The sequence below is a fragment of the Crinia signifera genome, chromosome 19 (assembly GCF_055691185.1).
Source record: "Crinia signifera chromosome 19, ASM5569118v1, whole genome shotgun sequence".
NCBI classification, from domain to species: Eukaryota; Metazoa; Chordata; class Amphibia; order Anura; family Myobatrachidae; genus Crinia; species Crinia signifera.
In genome coordinates, this window is record NC_139226.1 from 131,852,109 (window position 1) to 131,877,327 (window position 25,219).

The following is a 25,219-nucleotide window of genomic DNA, read 5'->3' on the forward strand; positions in this document are numbered from 1 at the left end:
GCTAGACTAATGAGGGAGAGAGGGAGATTGCTGCTATTTCAGGGAGTCTACTGCAGAATGCAGGAGGGGAGGTAACTATGATGTAACAGTGTAATGTGAGCTAGGTGACATGAGGGAGATTGCTAGACTAATGAGGGAGAGAGGGAGATTGCTGCTATTTCAGGGAGTCTCCTGCAGAATGCAGGAAGGGAGGTAACTATGATGTAACAGTGTAATGTGGGCTAGGTGACATGAGGGAGATTGCTAGACTAATGAGGGAGAGAGGGAGATTGCTGCTATGTCAGGGAGTCTCCTGCAGAATGCAGGAGGGGAGGTAACTATGATGTAACAGTGTAATGTGGGCTAGGTGACATGAGGGAGATTGCTAGACTAATGAGGGAGAGAGGGAGATTGCTGCTATTTCAGGGAGTCTACTGCAGAATGCAGGAGGGGAGGTAACTATGATGTAACAGTGTAATGTGGGTTAGGTGACATGAGGGAGATTGCTAGACTAATGAGGGAGAGAGGGAGATTGCTGCTATGTCAGGGAGTCTCCTGCAGAATGCAGGAGGGGAGGTAACTATGCTGTAACAGTGTAATGTGGGCTAGGTGACATGGGGGAGATTGCTAGACTAATGAGGGAGAGAGGGAGATTGCTGCTATTTCAGGGAGTCTACTGCAGAATGCAGGAGGGGAGGTAACTATGATGTAACAGTGTAATGTGGGCTAGGTGACATGAGGGAGATTGCTAGACTAATGAGGGAGAGGGGGAGATTGCTGCTATGTCAGGGAGTCTCCTGCAGAATGCAGGAGGGGAGGTAACTATGATGTAACAGTGTAATGTGAGCTAGGTGACATGAGGGAGATTGCTAGACTAATGAGGGAGAGAGGGAGATTGCTGCTATTTCAGGGAGTCTACTGCAGAATGCAGGAGGGGAGGTAACTATGATGTAACAGTGTAATGTGAGCTAGGTGACATGAGGGAGATTGCTAGACTAATGAGGGAGAGAGGGAGATTGCTGCTATTTCAGGGAGTCTCCTGCAGAATGCAGGAGGGGAGGTAACTATGGTTCATTCTAGTGTTCATATTGCTCGCAATCAATAAAATAGAATATAATTAGTAATATTTTTTTAATGATTATTCTGTTCATTGAAATACAGCCATATCTAGAAAAGTTATCAGGAAAATAAAAAAAATGTAGCTATCTCTCATTCCTTTTTTCCTTAAAAAAATGTAACAGTGTAATGTGGGCTAGGTGACATAGGGGAGATTGCTAGACTAATGAGGGAGAGAGGGAGATTGCTGCTATGTCAGGGAGTCTCCTGCAGAATGCAGGAGGGGAGGTAACTATGATGTAACAGTGTAATGTAGGCTAGGTGACATGAGGGAGATGCTAGACTAATGAGGGAGAGAGGGAGATTGCTGCTATGTCAGGGAGTCTCCTGCAGAATGCAGGAGGGGAGGTAACTATGATGTAACAGTGTAATGTAGGCTAGGTGACATGAGGGAGATTGCTAGACTAATGAGGGAGAGAGGGAGATTGCTGCTATTTCAGGGAGTCTACTGCAGAATGCAGGAGGGGAGGTAACTATGATGTAACAGTGTAATGTGGGTTAGGTGACATGAGGGAGATTGCTAGACTAATGAGGGAGAGAGGGAGATTGCTGCTATGTCAGGGAGTCTCCTGCAGAATGCAGGAGGGGAGGTAACTATGCTGTAACAGTGTAATGTGGGCTAGGTGACATGGGGGAGATTGCTAGACTAATGAGGGAGAGAGGGAGATTGCTGCTATTTCAGGGAGTCTACTGCAGAATGCAGGAGGGGAGGTAACTATGATGTAACAGTGTAATGTGGGCTAGGTGACATGAGGGAGATTGCTAGACTAATGAGGGAGAGGGGGAGATTGCTGCTATGTCAGGGAGTCTCCTGCAGAATGCAGGAGGGGAGGTAACTATGATGTAACAGTGTAATGTGAGCTAGGTGACATGAGGGAGATTGCTAGACTAATGAGGGAGAGAGGGAGATTGCTGCTATTTCAGGGAGTCTACTGCAGAATGCAGGAGGGGAGGTAACTATGATGTAACAGTGTAATGTGAGCTAGGTGACATGAGGGAGATTGCTAGACTAATGAGGGAGAGAGGGAGATTGCTGCTATTTCAGGGAGTCTCCTGCAGAATGCAGGAAGGGAGGTAACTATGATGTAACAGTGTAATGTGGGCTAGGTGACATGAGGGAGATTGCTAGACTAATGAGGGAGAGAGGGAGATTGCTGCTATGTCAGGGAGTCTCCTGCAGAATGCAGGAGGGGAGGTAACTATGATGTAACAGTGTAATGTGGGCTAGGTGACATGAGGGAGATTGCTAGACTAATGAGGGAGAGAGGGAGATTGCTGCTATTTCAGGGAGTCTACTGCAGAATGCAGGAGGGGAGGTAACTATGATGTAACAGTGTAATGTGGGTTAGGTGACATGAGGGAGATTGCTAGACTAATGAGGGAGAGAGGGAGATTGCTGCTATGTCAGGGAGTCTCCTGCAGAATGCAGGAGGGGAGGTAACTATGCTGTAACAGTGTAATGTGGGCTAGGTGACATGGGGGAGATTGCTAGACTAATGAGGGAGAGAGGGAGATTGCTGCTATTTCAGGGAGTCTACTGCAGAATGCAGGAGGGGAGGTAACTATGATGTAACAGTGTAATGTGGGCTAGGTGACATGAGGGAGATTGCTAGACTAATGAGGGAGAGGGGGAGATTGCTGCTATGTCAGGGAGTCTCCTGCAGAATGCAGGAGGGGAGGTAACTATGATGTAACAGTGTAATGTGAGCTAGGTGACATGAGGGAGATTGCTAGACTAATGAGGGAGAGAGGGAGATTGCTGCTATTTCAGGGAGTCTACTGCAGAATGCAGGAGGGGAGGTAACTATGATGTAACAGTGTAATGTGAGCTAGGTGACATGAGGGAGATTGCTAGACTAATGAGGGAGAGAGGGAGATTGCTGCTATTTCAGGGAGTCTCCTGCAGAATGCAGGAGGGGAGGTAACTATGGTTCATTCTAGTGTTCATATTGCTCGCAATCAATAAAATAGAATATAATTAGTAATATTTTTTTAATGATTATTCTGTTCATTGAAATACAGCCATATCTAGAAAAGTTATCAGGAAAATAAAAAAAGAACATGGCAAGACTACAAGGTGCTGGATGCACCGTTTGGTGAGCTCCAGCCTGCGCTCACCGGAGGGTACAAATGTTGGGAGAAACGGGTTTGTCACCAGCAGTAGCAGGTACAGCACAGTACAATCGTAGAGCCTGATTTACACTTTGGCCTCCAGAAAGTGCACAATCACTATCACATCCATCCACATACAGTATACCAGAACAGTCACTGGGAACAGGGAGCAATTGAATGAATGAAGCATTCACACAAGTGGATGTGAACTGGGCCATGTGTATTAGTAAATCAGACCCCACACTAGCCTTATGAAGTCTGTAACTATAGATCCCGGCATGGTTAGTCATTGTGTTAGTATGTAATCTGGAGTTATCGGTTAGATGAAGCAGCAAGCAGAAGGGAGCGCACAGAGCAAGTCCTCGGCTCGGCTGGCTAGCAGGGGATTAGGTTACACTGCCGCCCCAGGGCAGGATCAGTCCTGCGCACAGTGCGGGGGCTGCAGTGTGACTTACTTTCCGACTCGGGTATAGAGCTTGTTAATGAGGAGCTGGTGCATGTGATGATACTCATGGAGGGGCCCATACCGTAACGGGGGTATGTTCCCGTCAGGGCTGAGGTATGAGTGATCCAGGCCGCCGGGTCTATTGGTCGCACAGGTTCCGCTACAAGCAGGACATAAGGGGAAAGAGAAGACAAAGTTACTGAGGTGTCAGCATTACTTAACACATTTCAGGCCTGATTCTGGTTCACTCGCAAAATTCTCTCTCTAATGGACAAAACCATGTGCACTGCAGGTGGGGCAGATGTAACACGTGCAGAGAGAGTTAGATTTGGTTCGGGATTTTACTTTAAACTAATATTTATATTGCAGTGTAAAAATAAGGAGTCAGTATTTTCCTTGCACAGAAACAAAATAAATCACCCAAATCTAACTCTCTCTGCACATGTTACATCTGCCCCCCTGCAGTGCACATGGTTTTGTCCATTTGAGTGAACCAGAATAAGGGCCAATGTCCAAAGAAAACAAAAACAAACAGCTATTAGATCCAGCATTGGCTGCAGCCCCTAGAAGCCTAGAAGAATACTGCAGAAATAGAAGCGGTTTCCCATCCTGCTATTGGCAGAAACACCTCTGCCTGGGACTGAGGGGAAGATTAAATAAAGTTTCTAAAAATAGCAACCAATAAGATTCTTTCTATCATTCCTCTATTGCATCATAGAAAATGATCGACAGAATCTGATTTTTTGTTATGGACACAACATCACCTTTTTTAATCTTTACAACCTTTATTGGTACTTGTTTAGTTTCACGGCAGCAGCATGGGTACGGCGCTCACCAAACTATCTAAAATAAATGAAATGAACTCTATGCCAATGTAGATAGTTCATACCCCTACTATCCACGTTGGCATAGAGTTGGTTTTAGCGTGGCGAGCGCAGTGGGGGCGAGCGAGCCCCGCAAGGGGACTCAGATGCACGGCCGCTGCCACCGTGAACCTAAACAAGTACCTCTTTATTAAAGCTTAAGAGTCTGGCGTACCCTAAGCATGGGAAACGACTACTAATGTGAAGCCTTCCAGTGTTCAGACTGAGGGACAAATGATTGATTACTGGAGGGAGTATTTGCAATCCACCTCTGGTTATGTCTAATACCGCTTTCAGACCGCACTCTAGACCCGTGTTATTGCCGTGTTCTTGCGGACCCAACTCGGGTAGAGGTGCGGTCTGAAAGGGCCATCTCGGGTGGCGCAACACAGGAGTCCAACCCTGGTAGTGAATAGGGTTGAACACGGTTTTGACCCGTGTCAAGTGCAGTGTGAACGGGTGCCTGGGTTTAGCGACCCGTGTCCCCCGTTTACAGTATGGAGGAGGCAGCGCTGTCAGCTCCAAGTGCTGTCTCCTCCCGGCGTCAGTACTGAGTACTGCTGAGCACCGGCACCGGGGTCAGCATGGTTACAGGCTCTACGCCTGCGTCAGTATGGGGACTGGCTCTGTGCTGCTGAGCACCGACGCTGGAGGCAGTACCGGGACCGGCTCTGTGCTGCTGAGCACCGACGCCCCCAGTGACGCGCTGCCGCGCAGCCCCGCCCCGTGTGATGTCACCAACATAGCAATAAGCCGTGTCAGTGGTGGAGCGTTCAGACTGCATATGCCATGTCGCTCTGGGGATGGGACCCGTGTCCTAATCCCAGGTGCGACACAGCATTTGCGGTCTGAAAACAGTATAATTGGCCTTCATCTCTGCATTGCCTACAGTGCAGCTACAGAAAAAGTAACTGGAGCTGCCTGGAATACATATGGCTGGGAATCAGGGAATAGTTTTCTAAGCTACAAAATGTCAGAATGTTAATAGGGTGGAAAAGTGATTTTCAACAAAATGTGTATTAAATTATTATTTAGAATAGATATCACAGAAACCTAAAACCGGTACCAATACAATCAACAAAACAATAAAACATTCCGAACGAACACGCCATTTTGACAGATTTGTTTGGCAGAAGACCTTAAAAAAAAAAAAAACACAACACAACACAAAACCCAGACTAGCGGATATCTTTGAGAAAACACATTGGGCGAAATGTAATAGGGTGCGTTTTTTTAGACTAAAAAAAAATCGCACCAAATCGCACCTTTAAAAATCGCGTTTTTTGCCGCGAATTCGCATATGTAATGAGATGCGAATTAGCGGCAAAAAATGCGATTTGCCGCGATTTTTAGTCATGAAATTGTGCGCATTTTCAGTCATGAAAATGTGCGCATTTTCATAAATGCGATTTTGTGCTAAAAAAAAAAAGTAAAAAAAAAAATGGCGTGGGGTCCCCCCTCCTAAGCATAACCAGCCCCGGGCTCATTGAGCCGGACCTGGTTCCAAAAATACGGGGGGACAAAAAGCATAGGGGTCCCCCGTATTTCTGAAACCAGCCCCGGACTCTTGGACCGGTCCTGGTTCCAAAAATACGGGGGACAAAAAATCTGGGGGTCCCCCGTATTTTGAAACCAGCACCGGGCTCCAACAGCCCGCGGTGTCATGCCACAGCCGGGGGACACTTTTTATACAAGGTCCCCCGGCCAAAACATGAGCACCGTGGCTGGTCAGCCTTGGACGGGGTACCTGGAGGAGTGTGACGCATAGCTCAGCCAATCACGCTCTCAGCCTCTGTAGCACTGGGACAGAGCTACAGAAGCTACGGAGAAAGCCGGTGACAGGCAACGGAGAAAGCGGTTCTCCCCGCTGCCTGTCAGTGCGGGGGGAGCCGGCTGTAAAGCAGCCAGACCAGCGCTGGATCCAGGAATGGTAAGTAACGCTGGTGTAAAATTGAGGTGTGTGTGTGTAATAAACTTGTACTTCTCTGTGTGTGTGTTTTTTATAAACATTCTTTTTACAGGTGGACTACAAGTCCCAGCGGGCCCATTAATGCCCTGCATGCTGGGACTTGTGGTTCTCCAAGTCCCAGCATGCGGGGGAGGTCTGCTGGCACTTGTAGTTCGCCGGTAAAAAGCAATGTAATGATATGTATGATGGATTTAACCCTATCAGGCCGGCGTCCACTGGCCACGGACGCCGGTGACAGCCCCGGGCTTCAGCCCTGGACGGGTGAAGCCTGGGGGGGGGGGGACCCCTTTATTGGGGGGGTCCCCACTCCTCCAGGTACCCCGTCCAAGGCTGACCAGCCACGGTGCTCATGTTTTGGCCGGGGGACCTTGTATAAAAAGTGTCCCCCGGCTGTGGCATGAGACCGCGGGCTGTTGGAGCCCGGTGCTGGTTTCAAAATACGGGGGACCTCCAGATTTTTTGTCCCCCGTATTTTTGGAACCAGGACCGGTCCAAGAGTCCGGGGCTGGTTTCAGAAATACGGGGGACCCCTATGCTTTTTGTCCCCCCGTATTTTTGGAACCAGGTCCGGCTCAATGAGCCCGGGGCTGGTTATGCTTAGGAGGGGGGACCCCACGCCGTTTTTTTTTTTATAAAAACACTTTTACACATTTTTATTAACAGAACCATGCACAGATCTCAATGATCTGTGCATGGTTCTGTCAAATTCGCCTGTCAGAACCTGGTCTATTTTTTTTGCGATTTTTGGTAACATTGACCAAAAATCGCACCCTATTACATTTGCGAGTTGTATACTTTATAATGGGAAAACATCTGGATGCGAATTGAAATGTGACTAAAAATCGCACTTCTAAAAGTGCGATTTCGCGGTAAAAAGTGCGATTTTTTACCGCGATTTTCAACCTATTAAATGTGCGATTTTCGGAAAATGTGCGATTTCGGCCGTTTTTGACCAAAAATCGCACATGTCTAAAAAATCGCACTCTATTACATTTCGCCCATTGTGTTACTGTAATCTGGATAACACCCACCAAAATCAGTAACGTTGTTCTGGTACCCCACTTACCTCGTGGAATAGTGAAGTAACTCCTTGGCGTGGGGTCCCAGCATTTTGCGACAGTCAGGCTGATTGGCCTGCAAACCGAACATAAAAATAGTTTTGATTATAGAGGCGGATCTACTGTGAAACTAGGGCCCCTAATCCCGGAAAGGCCTTGAAGCAACTTTTTTTAATTATTCAACCAAATCGATGGAGTTTTTTAAGTGTGTGTTATTAAAATATGGTTATTTCAGAGATAGCTGGGCCAGATGCACTAAGCTTCAAAAGTGATAAAATGGAGAGTGATAATCAACCGACCAATCAGCTCCTGCCTGACATTTTTCAAACACAGTCTGTGACATGGCAAGAAGGAGTTGATTGGCTGGCTGTTTATCACTCTCCATTTTATCACTTTTGAAGCTTAGTGCATCTGGCCCACTGTCACTTGACTCACTTGTGCTTTTTAACACCAAATATTAGATTTTCGCATTTATTAAGTACTGTATGATTATAGTTCACCCCCAATAACACCCCGATATCCAGGCTCCTAGTACAGAATCGCTGCTATTGCCGCCTGGATGCACGTACTGTACCACAGGAGCTGCTGGGAGTTTCTCTGTGATTTGCACTCTGGAAATAGTGTGGAATGTGTATCTGTTTTAGATAGAGATGTGCAGGCTCTGATTTACTCTGATTTCAAAGCACAATCTTATTGGCTATATCAACTGTCAACAACTGTCATGTGATTTGGGATAGCCAATAAGATCCCGCTTTGAAATCAGAGTAAATCAGAACCGGCGCATTTCTAGTTTAGATTCCCATCAACCAGAAGAACTTTGTGAAATTCTCAGAAGTGGTGGAGCCTGAGAGGGCCCATCCCAGGAAGGAGACAACGGGGGCCTTTCATTAAAAGGTGAGAACGAGGTGTCTAATGCAATTGTGATGGAGCGGAGCTGGTTCAGCTCACAAAACTACAGCTGCTATCCGTTCATATACATCATGCTCTGGCTTCAGTTAATGGTGGGATCCCAGGAGAGAGAATCCCGTCTAAATTCTATATTATAATATAATCACTCACAATCTAGTGCAGTAGTTCCCAAACTTTTTAAAATCACAGCACCCTAGAGTATCAAAAATGTTTTTTTTGTGCAACCCAAAGGCCAAATGTTTCGAAAAAAATAAAAAATAAAATGTAGATTGTGTGTATATGTCCCCCATAGGTTATGTGGTGAGGGACTGGATTTTCTTCTGTTTATCCCAGGGTTGCCGACTTTATTATTCTCCTCTCCGGGAGAAGCCCGGAGAGGAGAGTTTCAGCAGGGGGGTGGGGCTTAAGCATGGCATCACTAAGCCCCACCCCCATGATGGTAAACCAGCAAATTCACGGATCTTCTTGGAGGGGGCGGGGCTAAAATGACGCGATTGTGTCATTTTAGCTCCGCCCCCTCCTCTGAGACCCAAGGATTGCGGGAATTCTGGGGGGGGGGGGGGGGGGGGGGGGGGGGGGGGGGGGGGGGGGGGGGGGGTCGACAACCCTGGATTATCCACATATTTTATGATTGGTAGCTGCCAGCACTGGTTTTACATTGACCATAAATAATACAAATTGGTCCTGGGCCACCAACACGAGGTGCCCCAGGGTGCCACAGCACACAGTTTGAATAATCACAAAACTCACAGTGCTTGTAGGGGGGGGGGGGGGGGGTGCCCAACACAAGGCAAGACTGTCTGCATACCAGGTCACTTCCCGCAACACCACATCACATCTGCCACAAAATGATCTCATAGCGATATTTGGTAATCAGCGCCTCATGCAAATTAGGCCCTGTGTACCCTATCTTGCCATTACTGTATTACTCCACTACACACTCACCCGGGTTTGGAAACGATTTCCCTCAGGACTCTGACTGCATCATCGTTGCTCATGTTCTCAAAGTTCACATCATTCACCTGCAAAATTATATTAGGGTTTAGGGTTATATTATTTCTGTGTATAATAGCAATAAACAGTAAATTCTGCCTATTGTCAATTTCCCCACAGTGACAGTAGTAGTAGCAGGACAATGAGAGAGTTCTCTTCTAGTTACCAAAGATCATGTTTAATGTTCAAATAAAATGAAAGGTTGTGAATTTGTGGCCTATAACACTGAGAGCTGCAGAAATGCACATTCAGAATACACCAACGTTGCTGTGACAGGTCCTCAAAATATCTGTTAAGAACACCAGTGCCGCTTACAGCGAATATTCTTTTTTTGGGTGCAATATTTAACTAAACTTTAATTAATTTACTTGGCTGTATTTGTATTTATTTATACTAAAAAAAAACAGTCACTGTGAGCGATGTTGGCATTTTTTTGTGGATATTTTGAGGATTTATTTATTTAGTTTCCTATATAGCGCAGCAGATTCAGTTACAGCGTCTTATATAGCGCAGCAGATTCCGTTACAGTGTCTTATATAGCGCAGCAGATTCCGTTACAGTGTCTTATATAGCGCAGCAGATTCCGTTACAGTGTCTTATATAGCGCAGCAGATTCCGTTACAGTGTCTTATATAGCGCAGCAGATTCCGTTACAGTGTCTTATATAGCGCAGCAGATTCCGTTACAGTGTCTTATATAGCGCAGCAGATTCCGTTACAGTGTCTTATATAGTGCAGCAGATTCAGTTACAGCGTCTTATATAGCGCAGCAGATTCAGTTACAGTGTCTTATATAGCGCAGCAGATTCCGTTACAGTGTCTTATATAGTGCAGCAGATTCAGTTAGTGTCTTATATAGCGCAGCAGATTCCGTTACAGCGTCTTATGTAGCGCAGCAGATTCCGTTACAGTGTCTTATATAGCGCAGCAGATTCCGTTACAGTGTCTTATATAGCGCAGCAGATTCCGTTACAGTGTCTTATATAGCGCAGCAGATTCCGTTACAGTGTCTTATATAGCGCAGCAGATTCCGTTACAGTGTCTTATATAGCGCAGCAGATTCAGTTACAGTGTCTTATATAGCGCAGCAGATTCAGTTACAGTGTCTTATATAGCGCAGCAGATTCCGTTACAGTGTCTTATATAGCGCAGCAGATTCCTTTACAGTGTCTTATATAGCGCAGCAGATTCAGTTAGTGTCTTATATAGCGCAGCAGATTCCGTTACAGCGTCTTATATAGCGCAGCAGATTCCGTTACAGCGTCTTATATAGCGCAGCAGATTCAGTTAGTGTCTTATATAGCGCAGCAGATTCCGTTACAGCGTCTTATATAGCGCAGCAGATTCAGTTAGTGTCTTATATAGCGCAGCAGATTCCGTTACAGCGTCTTATGTAGCGCAGCAGATTCCGTTACAGTGTCTTATATAGCGCAGCAGATTCCGTTACAGTGTCTTATATAGCGCAGCAGATTCAGTTACAGTGTCTTATATAGCGCAGCAGATTCCGTTACAGTGTCTTATATAGCGCAGCAGATTCAGTTAGTGTCTTATATAGCGCAGCAGATTCCGTTACAGCGTCTTATGTAGCGCAGCAGATTCCGTTACAGTGTCTTATATAGCGCAGCAGATTCCGTTACAGTGTCTTATATAGCGCAGCAGATTCAGTTACAGTGTCTTATATAGCGCAGCAGATTCCGTTACAGTGTCTTATATAGCGCAGCAGATTCCGTTACAGCGTCTTATGTAGCGCAGCAGATTCCGTTACAGCGTCTTATGTAGCGCAGCAGATTCTGTTACAGCGTCTTATATAGCGCAGCAGATTCCGTTACAGCGTCTTATGTAGCGCAGCAGATTCCGTTACAGTGTCTTATATAGCGCAGCAGATTCCGTTACAGCGTCTTATATAGCGCAGCAGATTCCGTTACAGTGTCTTATATAGCGCAGCAGATTCCATTATAGTGTGTTATATAGCGCAGCAGATTCCGTTACAGTGGGCCTTATTTTGGTTCACTCTTTCTGACAAAATCCTTCTTAGATGGACAAAACCATGTGCACTGCAGGGGGGCAGATGTAAAATGTGCAGAGAGAATTTGATTTGGGTGAGTTATTTTGTTTCTGTGAAGGGAAAATATTGGCTGCTTTATTTTTACACTGCAATATAGATCTCACTTTGAAGTAAGACCCCACCCAAATCTAATTATATCTGCACAAGTTACATCTGCCCCACCTGCAGTGCACATGGTTTTGCCCATCTAAGAAGGATTTTGTCAAAAAGAGTGAACTAAAATAAGGCCCAGTGTCTTATAAAGCGCAGCAGATTCCGTTAGTGTCTTATATAGCGCAGAAGATTCCGTTACAGGGTCTTATATAGTGCAGCAGATTCCGTTACAGCGTCTTATATAGTGCAGCAGATTCCGTTACAGTGTCTTATATAGCGCAGCAGATTCCATTACAGTGTCTTATATAACGCAGCAGATTCCGTTACAGTGTCTTATATAGCGCAGCAGATTCCGTTACAGTGTCTTATATAGCGCAGAAGATTCTGTTACAGTGTCTTATATAGCGCAGCAGATTCCGTTAGTGTCTTATATAGCGCAGCAGATTCCGTTACAGCGTCTTATATAGCGCAGCAGATTCCGTTACAGTGTCTTATATAGCGCAGCAGATTCCGTTACAGTGTCTTATATAGCAGCAGATTCCGTTACAGTTTCTTATATAGCGCAGCAGATTCCGTTACAGTTTCTTATATAGCGCAGCAGATTCCGTTACAGTGTCTTATATAGCGCAGCAGATTCCGTTACAGTTTCTTATATAGCGCAGCAGATTCCGTTACAGTGTCTTATATAGCGCAGCAGATTCCGTTACAGTGTCTTATATAGCGCAGCAGATTCCGTTACAGTGTCTTATATAGCAGCAGATTCCGTTACAGTGTCTTATATAGCGCAGCAGATTCCGTTACAGTGTCTTATATAGCGCAGCAGATTCCGTTACAGTGTCTTATATAGCGCAGCAGATTCCGTTACAGTGTCTTATATAGCGGGCCAGATTCCGTTACAGCGTCTTATATAGCGCAGCAGATTCCGTTACAGCGTCTTATATAGCGCAGCAGATTCCGTTACAGTTTCTTATATAGCGCAGCAGATTCCGTTGCAGCGTCTTATATAGCGCAGCAGATTCCGTTACAGTGTGTTATATAGCGCAGCAGATTCCGTTACAGTGTCTTATATAGCGCAGCAGATTCCGTTACAGTTTCTTATATAGCGCAGCAGATTCCGTTACAGTGTCTTATATAGCGCAGCAGATTCCGTTACAGTGTCTTATATAGCAGCAGATTCCGTTACAGTTTCTTATATAGCGCAGCAGATTCCGTTACAGTTTCTTATATAGCGCAGCAGATTCCGTTACAGTGTCTTATATAGCGCAGCAGATTCCGTTACAGTTTCTTATATAGCGCAGCAGATTCCGTTACAGTGTCTTATATAACGCAGCAGATTCCGTTACAGTGTCTTATATAGCGCAGCAGATTCCGTTACAGTTTCTTATATAGCGCAGCAGATTCCGTTACAGTGTCTTATATAGCGCAGCAGATTCCGTTACAGTGTCTTATATAGCGCAGCAGTTTCCGTTACAGTGTCTTATATAACGCAGCAGATTCCGTTACGGTGTGTTACATAGCGCAGCAGATTCCGTTACAGTGTCTTATATAGCGCAGCAGATTCCGTTACAGTGTCTTATATAGTGCAGCAGATTCCGTTACAGTGTCTTATATAGCGCAGCAGATTCCGTTACAGTGTCTTATATAGCGCAGCAGATTCCGTTGCGCTTTACAATAGTAGACAGTGATAAAACAAAACTGGGTAACAGACAGACAGACTTGGAGGTAAGAGGGCCCTGCTGCAACATTGCTCACAGCAACATTGGCACTCAAATGGTTAATAATCTTGTACTCTTAAGTCAGTACCTGATACAGCCAGCAGATCCATTATTTATCATGTTTGGTAACTTTCCCAAGAATATTAAAATTCAACGAACACTTTAGTTCTTTATTCTTCATTTAAATGTGGATGTTAAAAAGTGGAAACAATTCCCAGTATATATTAGGCTTAGTATTATCAAAGGCAGCTGACACAAGCTTGTGATGGCATTAACGGATCCCTGGTGTAATCACTGCAAACTCAAAGAAACACAAGTAATGTTGTAAATGACTCCTGAGGCTTTGTGATAACCAGTCCGCATCTGGGTAGTTGCTTCAATGGCGCGTCTGTACTTTTGTCTTTCATGGTGGAATAACGCCATAAGGCGTATTTAATTAGTAACATGGTGCATACAGCGTAGGCCTGCTGTAACCCCTAGCAACAGACCGCATGTTAGCGGTGCATATCAGATTAGTCTATTATCTTTTATGTAAATTGTATTTGTATTGCTTCCCATTTCACAGAGCAGAGGAGGCTTTGTTATCTCCCAGACTTTTAGGGATAGCCAAGCTGTGTACACACCATAAGATAGTTATTGGGGCAGATTAATGTTTTCCCCCAGCAACTACCACTAGTAGAACTAGTATATACGGGATTGGTACGAAATTCCGGCGGTCAGAATCCCGGTGGTCGAAATCCCGACGCCGGAATCCCAACCGCCGAAATCCCGACAAGGGGGGACGTTGATCGCCCCCCTTTGTGGGCTCGCTGCGCCTGGCACGTAGCCGGCCCGCTGCGCTCGCCATGCAGCAGGCCCGGTGCCTCGCTACACTCGGCACACTAATTTATTATCCCTCTATGGGTGTCGTGGACACCAATAGAGGTAGAAAGTGTCTGGATTTTGGCGGTCGGGATTCCGGCGTCGGGATTTTGACCGCCAGGATTCCGACCGCTGCGATCCTAACTGCATACTATATAGACTTTTTATTAATGTCCCCCTTTTGGTGTTGACCAAGACTCTGTCTATCCTATGATCCATACTGAACAGCATGCAGGAATATGCATAGCACTGGTGCGGGCAGAACTTGGGTCAGTTACTTAAATGGTTTTTATGACTATATTTACTGTTTGTCGTCCATTCTGGTAGTGGAACCTAAAAGGCCATTATTATTTATTTATTACCAGTTATTTCTATATAAAGAAATATATATTTCCATTAAACACAAACCACGCCTCTGTTGGCTTTTAATGTGAATGCCTTTTTATATCTCAAAAGCTTATTAAACAGGGTGCCGGACGTGGTCCCGACAGTCAGGATCCCGACTGTTAAAACACTGACAGACGGGTTCCTGACGGCCACCCGCTATTCTCCCTCGTGGGGGTCCACCGCGCCCGCAGCGTGGTGAGCACGGCGAGCCCGCAAGGGGCTTTGTTGCGCTCGCCATGCTGTCTGAGTCCGGCCAGTCGGGATCCCGAGGTCGGGCTAATGACTGTCGGAATCCCGACTGTCGGAACCCTATACCACACCCTAATAAATACACCCCATTGACACCACTGGACATCATCAGGTTGATGCCAATGTGTTATGACTTTGGACCTTGGTGGGCCATACACCTACCGTACCTTCATACTGATGCCCCATCTTTGTTTTGAATTGCATGTGTCGTACAATGCGAGACGCAAAAAAATATGGGAATGCCATGTGCTGTGCAGAATGCATGTGACACCAGAACATTGGACGTAGCGATGTTTCCACGTACACCCAGCCTCCCTGCACATTATACAGCCCTTTTAGTTGCACCAAGCTATGTTGTGACTTGGAAGCTGTAAGTATAATTGCTTGTTATTTTTTCCATTAAAAAGCATCTTGTTCACAAAACATTGCAGATAGGAAGCACAAGCAGCTTCTGCTGATTAAAATGATATTCAGAATTACTATATCCTGCGTGTGCTATTTGCAACGTTTTGTAAATAAGAAGCACAGTAATGGAAAAAGTCACATGGGCCCGATTCAGATCATCAGATGACGTGCGCGTGCCTACGGTATGCTGTGCAGATGCATGAGCCGTCTGTGCGAAGACAGCCAGCGATGGATAGCAATCCAGGGTGATTGACACCCTGCCACGTTTGGGGCGGTCTCCCCTGGAAGTGCCCTAGAAATTCAGGTATTCCGTGGCCGTTGGGAGGGAGGGACGTCATCATCCTGGCTTACCGCTACGTACAGAATCAAGAATCACTCTATGGTGAGTGATGGAGAACGGTTTCCCCTCATGTGCACAACTGCGTATGAATTTGCAATTGTGCACATGGGTGGGAAGTTACATGTGCGGGCGGCCTTTACCTGATCACTGGGATCTGAGAACTCGCAGCACAGCGTTAGGTCTGAATCCTGCCTTATGTGACATGCGTCTTGTAGCGCACAGAGGATGGAGATATGTGGACACATCTGTACATACATCCCGCTCATATACAAATACTAAATACCTGATTGTAAACGTAAGAATGAGGACAGATTCCGATAGGAAAGAGCATGCAGAAGACACAGCTACCTGACATATAAGGTAAGTCACAGCAAGTGCTGGCCGGTTACACATTACATGGAGTCACTGGTAGTAGTAAGTCACAGCACATGCTGGCCGGTTACATATTACATGGAGTCACTGGTAGTAGTAAGTCACAGCAAGTGCTGGCTGGTTACATATTACATGGAGTCACTGGTAGTAGTAAGTCACAGCACATGCTGGCTGGTTACATATTACATGGAGTCACTGGTAGTAGTAAGTCACAGCAAGTGCTGGCCGGTTACATATTACATGGAGTCACTGGTAGTAGTAAGTCACAGCACGTGCTGGCTGGTTACATATTAGTCACTGGTAGTAGTAAGTCACAGCAAGTGCTGGCTGGTTACATATTACATGGAGTCACTGGTAGTAGTAAGTCACAGCAAGTGCTGGCTGGTTACATATTACATGGAGTCACTGGTAGTAGTAAGTCACAGCACGTGCTGGCTGGTTACATATTACATGGAGTCACTGGTAGTAGTAAGTCACAGCAAGTGCTGGCCGGTTACATATTACTTGTAGTCACTGGTAGTAGTAAGTCACAGCACGTGCTGGCTGGTTACATATTACATGGAGTCACTGGTAGTAGTAAGTCACAGCAAGTGCTGGCTGGTTACATATTACATGGAGTCACTGGTAGTAGTAAGTCACAGCAAGTGCTGGCCGGTTACATATTACTTGTAGTCACTGGTAGTAGTAGGTCACAGCACGTGCTGGCTGGTTACATATTACATGGAGCCACTGGTAGTAGTAGGTCACAGCACATGCTGGCTGATTACATATTACATGGAGTAACTGGTAGTAGTAAGTCACAGCACGTGCTGGCTGGTTACATATTACATGGAGTAACTGGTAGTAGTAAGTCACAGCACGTGCTGGCTGGTTACATATTAGTCACTGGTAGTAGTAATTCACAGCACGTGCTGGCTGGTTACATATTAGTCACTGGTAGTAGTAGGTCACAGCACGTGCTGGCTGGTTACATATCAGTCACTGGTAGTAGTAGGTCACAGCACGTGCTGGCTGGTTACATATTAGTCACTGGTAGTAGTAGGTCACAGCACGTGCTGGCTGGTTACATATTAGTCACTGGTAGTAGTAAGTCACAGCATGTGCTGGCTGGTTACATATTAGTCACTGGTAGTAGTAAGTCACAGCAAGTGCTGGCTGGTTACATATTACATGGAGTCACTGGTAGTGGTAAGTCACAGCAAGTGCTGGCCGGTCACATATTACATGGAGTCACTGGTAGTAGTAGGTCACAGCACGTGCTGGCTGGTTACATATCAGTCACTGGTAGTAGTAAGTCACAGCACGTGCTGGCTGGTTACATATTACATGGAGTCACTGGTAGTGGTAAGTCACAGCACGTGCTGGCTGGTTACATATCAGTCACTGGTAGTAGTAGGTCACAGCACGTGCTGGCTGGTTACATATCAGTCACTGGTAGTAGTAAGTCACAGCACGTGCTGGCTGGTTACATATCAGTCACTGGTAGTAGTAGGTCACAGCACATGCTGGCTGGTTACATATCAGTCACTGGTAGTAGTAAGTCACAGCACGTGCTGGCTGGTTACATATCAGTCACTGGTAGTAGTAGGTCACAGCACGTGCTGGCTGGTTACATATCAGTCACTGGTAGTAGTAGGTCACAGCACGTGCTGGCTGGTTACATATCAGTCACTGGTAGTAGTAAGTCACAGCACGTGCTGGCTGGTTACATATCAGTCACTGGTAGTAGTAGGTCACAGCACGTGCTGACTGGTTACATATTACATGGAGTCACTGGTAGTAGTAGGTCACAGCACGTGCTGGCTGGTTACATATCAGTCACTGGTAGTAGTAGGTCACAGCACGTGCTGGCTGGTTACATATCAGTCACTGGTAGTAGTAGGTCACAGCACGTGCTGGCTGGTTACATATCAGTCACTGGTAGTAGTAGGTCACAGCACGTGCTGGCTGGTTACATATCAGTCACTGGTAGTAGTAGGTCACAGCACGTGCTGGCTGGTTACATATCAGTCACTGGTAGTAGTAAGTCACAGCAAGTGCTGGCCGGTTACATATTACATGGAGTCACTGGTAGTAGGTCACAGCACGTGCTGGCTGGTTACATATTACATGGAGCCACTGGTAGTAGTAATTCACAGCACGTGCTGGCTGGTTACATATCAGTCACTGGTAGTAGTAGGTCACAGCACGTGCTGGCTGGTTACATATCAGTCACTGGTAGTAGTAGGTCACAGCACGTGCTGGCTGGTTACATATCAGTCACTGGTAGTAGTAGGTCACAGCACGTGCTGGCTGGTTACATATCAGTCACTGGTAATAGTAGGTCACAGCACGTGCTGGCTGGTTACATATCAGTCACTGGTAGTAGTAGGTCACAGCACGTGCTAGCTGGTTACATATCAGTCACTGGTAGTAGTAGGTCACAGCACGTGCTGGCTGGTTACATATTAGTCACTGGTAGTAGTAGGCCACAGCACGTGCTGGCCGGTTACATATTAGTCACTGGTAATAGTAGGTCACAGCACGTGCTGGCTGGTTACATATCAGTCACTGGTAGTAGTAGGTCACAGCACGTGCTGGCTGGTTACATATCAGTCACTGGTAGTAGTAGGTCACAGCACGTGCTGGCTGGTTACATATCAGTCACTGGTAGTAGTAGGTCACAGCACGTGCTGGCTGGTTACATATTAGTCACTGGTAGTAGTAGGTCACAGCACGTGCTGGCTGGTTACATATCAGTCACTGGTAGTAGTAGGTCACAGCACGTGCTGGCTGGTTACATATTAGTCACTGGTAGTAGTAGGTCACAGCACGTGCTGGCTGGTTACATATTACATGGAGTCACTGGTAGTAGTAGGTCACAGCACGTGCTGGCTGGTTACATATCAGTCACTGGTAGCAGTAGGTCACAGCATGTGCTGGCTGGTTACATATCAGTCACTGGTAGTAGTAACAGAATATAGGACCGTACCTGTAACAACATGTCGCCAGGTTCGATTCGTCCATCTGCAGCCACGGCTCCACCTTTCATAATAGATCCAATATATATTCCCCCATCGCCTCGGTCATTGCTCTGTCCCACAATACTGATGCCCAGAAAGTTGTACTTCTCTGGTAGGGAATAAAGACACACTCATTACACATAGCCCCAGTTCCGTGCAGTCACTTCCAGTAACACCGCTGAATATATCTCAATAATTCATGTCAATTAATCATTGACAAAAGCAGAACGCAAATGGCAGACGCTAATGTGCGACAGATCTACAAATGGTGGTAATATTGTTCTTCCTGTGGCTATGGGACTGATGCAGAGATGAACGCAACTCGATCCCAATTGCTCCGACATTGCTAACTAAGTATACTCAGCGTTGGGAGTTGCACCATTGTACACTGTATTAGGGTACGTCTGTAGAATAATGCGTATATGTCCATCAGAATACTCAGTACGATTTTATACCCAAAGGTAGGACGTAAATTAAAACAGAAATAGATATCACAAACTGCAGGAGAGAACCCCACCATAGGCATTGGGGGTATTCCTTTTGCTATTCAATTGCGGGTGTTTTCAGATGGGTTTTAGTCATTTTCCAAAGATACCTATTTGCTCTTTTTAAAAGTCGAAACAGCATCAGCGAAAAATGGCTTAAAAGTAGTCGAAAACGACTGCAGTTTCGACTAAAACACGTAGATCGACAAGTAATTTGCTGATCCACGCGTTTTCACGACCATGCCAGATTGTTCGACAGCCGCAAAATCTGCACTTTAATTGAATAGGTCGAATACAAATTTGACCTAAATCAGTGAATAGGGCTGATGTTTTGACTGTCCAAAAATCGTCACCTAATTGAATACCGCCCATAGCCAGCATTTATGTTGTCTGCCTTAATAACAGCAGATTGCAGTGCCTTCATGTACCAGAGTGGCCACGCGACAGTGAGGCTACTTACCCATGTTAAGTGTGACCGTGATGATATTCAGGGACATGGTAGAATCTGTGATGCTGCTGAACGACGAGGACTGTGGGAGAAGAAACAGTCAGAAAGGTCTTGATTGGATGAAAATGTCTCATACACAACATCGGCAGCTATTTGATTAGCTGAACTAATATGCATAAGAAAGTAGACGCACAACACTGCCACCTTACAGATCGGATTGCTAACCAAAAAGGGTAGTGAGTCTGTCCAGAAGGGGGCGCTGTCATAATACACCACGATGGGCATGTTTAGTGCTGTTGAATCTGGTAGGCAGATTGGATCCCTAAAGTCAGTATGGTTCAGCCTAAATTGGAACATGGGGGTACTGTATGTAGGAACCTGTAACATCCAAGCTGCTTACAGTACTTCTAGCTGATATACGGTAATGCTAGTCAGGGGCAAACTCAGGATTTATAAAGGGTTTCCATGCATTCCATAATCTCTCACTCTGCAGAACTTTGGGGCAAGTGCAGGGGAAGTCTGGGGAAGAGGTGGGCGGAACTATGTTAGTATTTTTATACACCGGATATTCAGATGATCCACAGTATAGGCTGTACCAAAAATATTTAATATAGATAAAATAAGTGGTTAGGAAAAGGTTAAACATCTCAGATAACATAAGAAAACAAAAACCTAATATAACCTGTAGGAGACAGTACTGCACTTTAGAAGCACACATTCTCCCACCGCATGGTAAGGCACCAGTCTCTTCTTCTTGGCAGCTACTGTCTGATCCTGTGCACTGTTTGAGAGCCCAGATTCCCTCGCAGCAAACTTTGTAGAAGAGATAGAATATCTGCTCTATCCCTTAAGCTGCATGTTTTAGTGGCAGGTATAGTAATCATATTACATATAATCGCTATGGACATACTGCTGGATAAGAGATGGGGGAGTTTGCTTACAGCTTGTCTTCCAGTACTACTAATATCGCTGGGGCTATAGAAAACAACTTGCCTGATATCAGCATCACGCATGTGGCTCGGAAGCAGCTGTGCTGCCTGAGAACGTTCCAGTTGGCAGCAAGTATATCCAGCTGCTGCTAACAGGCGCAAAAAGTGGTTTGTATAAGCATCAAATAACTATCTACCTACATGGGACTGTCCTGACTGAGGTGCTGAACGACAAGTGTAATTAATCACTGATTTTAGTAACTGGGGAAATAAGCTGAAGGATAAATAAATCAGTTTATTAACGAGGGGCTTACTCTGTCGATTTGTCGCATTTTCTGCTTCCGTCGCCTCCGTTTGTGCTTGCGGATAAGGCGCGAGGATGTGCTCTGTTCGGTGGAGCTGCTTAACCTGCGAAATAAAGGAAAACGACAAGATTACATCATTAAATTCACCTTTTTTCTTATCTTTATTCGGTAAAAGAACCATCCACAACCTGTCACCAGAAAAAAAACCCACAAAACTTCACAAGAGGGACACAATGCTCTATTTCTGGACTTCAATCAAAGGGGGGTATTCGATGCAGGGTCACGACTGTTGGGCTGGCCCGACAGCCATGATCCTGGCCTGTTGTCGGCCGGCACGACCCTGAATCGGCAGGCGGGATTCAATGTCAACGAAAAGGGGGGGGGCGGTGTTCATGAGCTGCGACCGGAAATTGTTGACCTGTGGCCGGGAGCTCGACAATTCCTGGCCGCTCTCCGTATCGGAAATAGCGGCGGGAGATTGAATACCCCCTTTAATATATAATTACCATCACCTGTTTTAACCAGGTTAATGGATAAGAACACAGATGATATTAATCATATCAACACATATCAACACAGATAATATAAATCATAAATTAAGGGGAAGTCCAGGAATAGAGCATTGTGTCCCTCCTGGAGAGGGTCATGTTGGGAGGCATAGGTGTGCGCACATTGAGTGTTAGGGGTGCACAGGAACCCCCCTAATGCTGTGCCCACCCTTACGAACACCTCTGCCGCTAGCAATACCAGCAATACATTTAACCAAAGACTTTTGCTTTTTAGAACTGTATGTGTGTTTGCATTGTTAATTGTACTAGACCATTGTCATATAACTACATACCTACGTCATCCAAGTATGTTTATGACTGTATTTGCATGTACTGTTACACAGAGTAATTAGAAGATTACAACTGAAATAGGCAGGAGATTATGGTGTGAGAGAGACTTTTTATATTGTAGCGAGTGCCAATAGATGACGGAAGACACGCCTGATTGGCGGTGTTAGACACGCCCAATAGGTGGAGCTACGCACACCCCTTTGACGGTCAACCCCCTAATAAACTGTGCTGCACACGCCTATGTTGGGAGGTATGGATTTATCTTTTTCTCCTGCTTCTAATTATATAGTGACTTTTACCAAATGCAGGCCCAAACCCCTTGCTCTAGCTATATTTACTGGATTCGCAGCTACACAGAAATTCAGCTAATCTTATATTACAAGTTTCCAATCACCCTGTAAGCCAGAAAAAAAGGTGCTTTACTGAACACATGCTCTGTTTATGTCCATGACCTCTTCATATCTAATGACTTCAACCTGCTGGGTAGAACAGAAACACCACTGACATCTCCACCATCATCAAAGGTGATTTCAATACCGCTATAGATAGTCCAAAATCTGCTGCTATAAATGATCTCTAACCAACTCTTCACCTCTCCCAATGGACTCCTCTACTCATCAGCAGGACCACTGCCTTGGGCTTGTATTCACCAGATTATGCTCAGATTCTGAATTCAGTAACACTGCTTTCTATCTCTCAGACCACAGCCTTATCACCTGCACACTGTCCTCCATTACCTCAAGCTCAATGGCAGGTATTCAATGCCGTGGGCGAGCGGCGACAGTGAGCAGGACTTCCTGCTCGCTGCCACCGCTCACCCTGTTAGTATTCAACGCACCCCCCCCCCCCATCTCCTACACCAATTCCCCCTCGCTCCATTTTTTGAGCGAGAGGGAATTGGCGTATGAGGCTCCAGAAGCAGCGAGACTCGCGGCTAAATACAGCGAGTTTTCTGCATTTTCTGCGGGTCTCGCTGTTTTGGGGAGTTCTCGCCGTCCTGTGACGGCGAGGATTTCCCCAGAACGTTGAATAGAGGGAGCGGCCGGTGCGGGGGTTAAACAGCGAGAATCACTGGTTTTCTGCAATCCTCGCTGTTTAACCCCCTCGCTGTCACTGAAGTCCTCCAATCCTACTCAAATATCAACACAATTCATTTTCCAGAACTCTCCTCCTCTCTGCACCAACTGCTGTCACTCTACATTCCCTTCTCCTGAGATACCAGGGTCCTACCTGAACCACTCTCTAGAGGAAGTAGCTTCAGCTACCCATCACACGTGATGTAGCCCTATTTATCAACTGTGGAACTCTAAATGAACAAGACATCTACAAAAACGTTCACGTAAAGTTGAACATCAGCATCGTGAAGTCTGTGCATACACCCAAGGAGCAAGGCTGTGGCGGGGTACGTCTGTGAGAAACGGTTAATAATAACAAATATACACTGAAATTCCAACCATTGCTGCATGCAAATAAATACATCTGGAAGTTATGGTGCTACATTGAACTGAATACCAGACAGATTTGCTCTATTTATCATGATAGAGAACAGCTTCAGCTAACGCTAATGGAGAGCATTGCTGGGAATACGCGTCTGTAGATTTCTTTCATCTTCACACCTGCGTATCCAGATTCTGTATGCGTGACGTTCCTACGGTAATTAATGTGCACTCTGGGTGACAGCTATCTTTACACTGCCGGCAGAAATAGTGTTTTATCCTTGTGACTGACCTAGATCCCGGTGACAGAGAGCCACTTAATAGTGCTGTATCAATAAACCGTGCTGTAGCCTGGAACAATATGCCTCCATCGGATGTTTTATGGCATTTATCACTCGTATAGGCTTCAATGATGTTTTATTCATTATCAGCGCCAAAAATGATTGCAGAAAAAAACATCAGGAACGGCAAACATGTCATACTGAAAACAGATACTGTAGCCCTATGCTCAAGTCCACAAATCCTGCCGGGGTTGGGATAATTTGGTCTACAGCATGATGGTCGACAGTCATTAGGTCGACACCATTAGGTTGACATGGGAAAAGGTCGACATGGGGAAAAGTCGACATGGGGAAACATTCGTTCGACAGGTCGTTAGTTCGACCGGTCATTAGTTTGACAATGTCTAGGTTGACAGTCAAAAGGTCGACATGGTGTTTTTCACTGTTTTTTTGCCTGAATGTCAACACAGTCGACATGGATACAGTCTCCCAATACACCCTAGTGGATGGTAGGGAGTTAAATACCGCCTTTCAGCACACGTCGGCTCAAAAAAAACAGCGACATTGTCGAACTAGAACCATGTCGACATTTTCCTATGTCGACCTAGACCCATGTCAACCTTTTCCCATGTCGAACTAATGGTGTCTACCATCATGCTGTAGACCAAGTGACCGCATCCCATCCTGCAGATGTTGTTAGTGGGATCATGTGACTGCTTGTGTATTTCTTTTTACATTAGGGGTCAATTCAATCAAATGATTTTTGCTACAACTGTTACAGCAAGACGTCAATGAAGAAAAGACATCAAAATGAGCTAAAAAGATTATCATCATCAGATACAAAGTTACCATGCAGATGCTGCCATTGTGGCCTGAACCCTAATATTGCGCCATGCACTGAAATGAGAGTCATTTACATATCTTGACGCCTAAGCTTAAGTGCTTTACAACAGATGGCCGTCCTGCCTCCCCTGCAGTCCAGTCTTGGGTTGTAGAGGAACTGTAGAGAAGTCAGTTGTGATGGCGGCTTTTCAAAATAGGTTCTGCATTTTTATCGAGCCGTCTCTGTTATCGGGCGCGCATGCGCTTCCAGTTTGACACGTTTTCGATTCGATTTTGGTTCTAAAAGCAAAATCGAATCAAAATCGAACAGTGTTTAATGTCTTCGATGCAGATTCGATCCTGATGCGCGGCCCCGGGATCAAAAGTAGAAACAAGTCTATTTCCGCTTTGATCTGGAAGATTGAAGGCAGTGTAATGCTGCTCTATGCAGCATTTTCCCCTCCCTCCCCCCGCTCACCGTCCTCGCTTCCCGGCGGTCGTCAATATTGAAGCAATATCGACGGCGGCCGGGATTGAAGCTTCTGTATGCCCCATAATACAGGCGATATCTAAAGATTCAATAAGATTGGCATTTGCAGCAGTCTTGTTTGTAATAGATCTGACATTACAAAGGACAGACCTGATTCCGCATTCCAGAGAGCCTGGGCGGCTTTGAGCTGAAAGCCGCTCAAACTGGGTGTTTTGAGCGACTTTCAGCTCAAAGTCGCCCAGTGTGTATGGG

General features: G+C 45.7%; 1 protein-coding gene across 5 annotated transcripts in view; it reads right to left on the minus strand.

Moving 5' to 3' along the window:
• The window catches only part of DVL1 (dishevelled segment polarity protein 1), a 187,221-nt gene that overhangs the window by 38,940 nt on the left and 123,062 nt on the right, over positions 1-25,219 (minus strand). For 4 of the 5 annotated variants that reach the window (XM_083163376.1, XM_083163374.1, XM_083163377.1 and 1 more), the window contains exons 6-11: positions 21,109-21,202; positions 19,878-19,947; positions 18,902-19,041; positions 9,397-9,473; positions 7,551-7,618; positions 3,663-3,812 (exon numbers count right to left, since the gene is read on the minus strand). In XM_083163376.1, coding sequence (XP_083019502.1) covers positions 3,663-3,812; positions 7,551-7,618; positions 9,397-9,473; positions 18,902-19,041; positions 19,878-19,947; positions 21,109-21,202 — 599 coding nt within the window. The remainder of the gene's footprint in view (positions 1-3,662; positions 3,813-7,550; positions 7,619-9,396; positions 9,474-18,901; positions 19,042-19,877; positions 19,948-21,108; positions 21,203-25,219) is intronic. The other variant, XM_083163375.1, reaches the window with a different exon arrangement.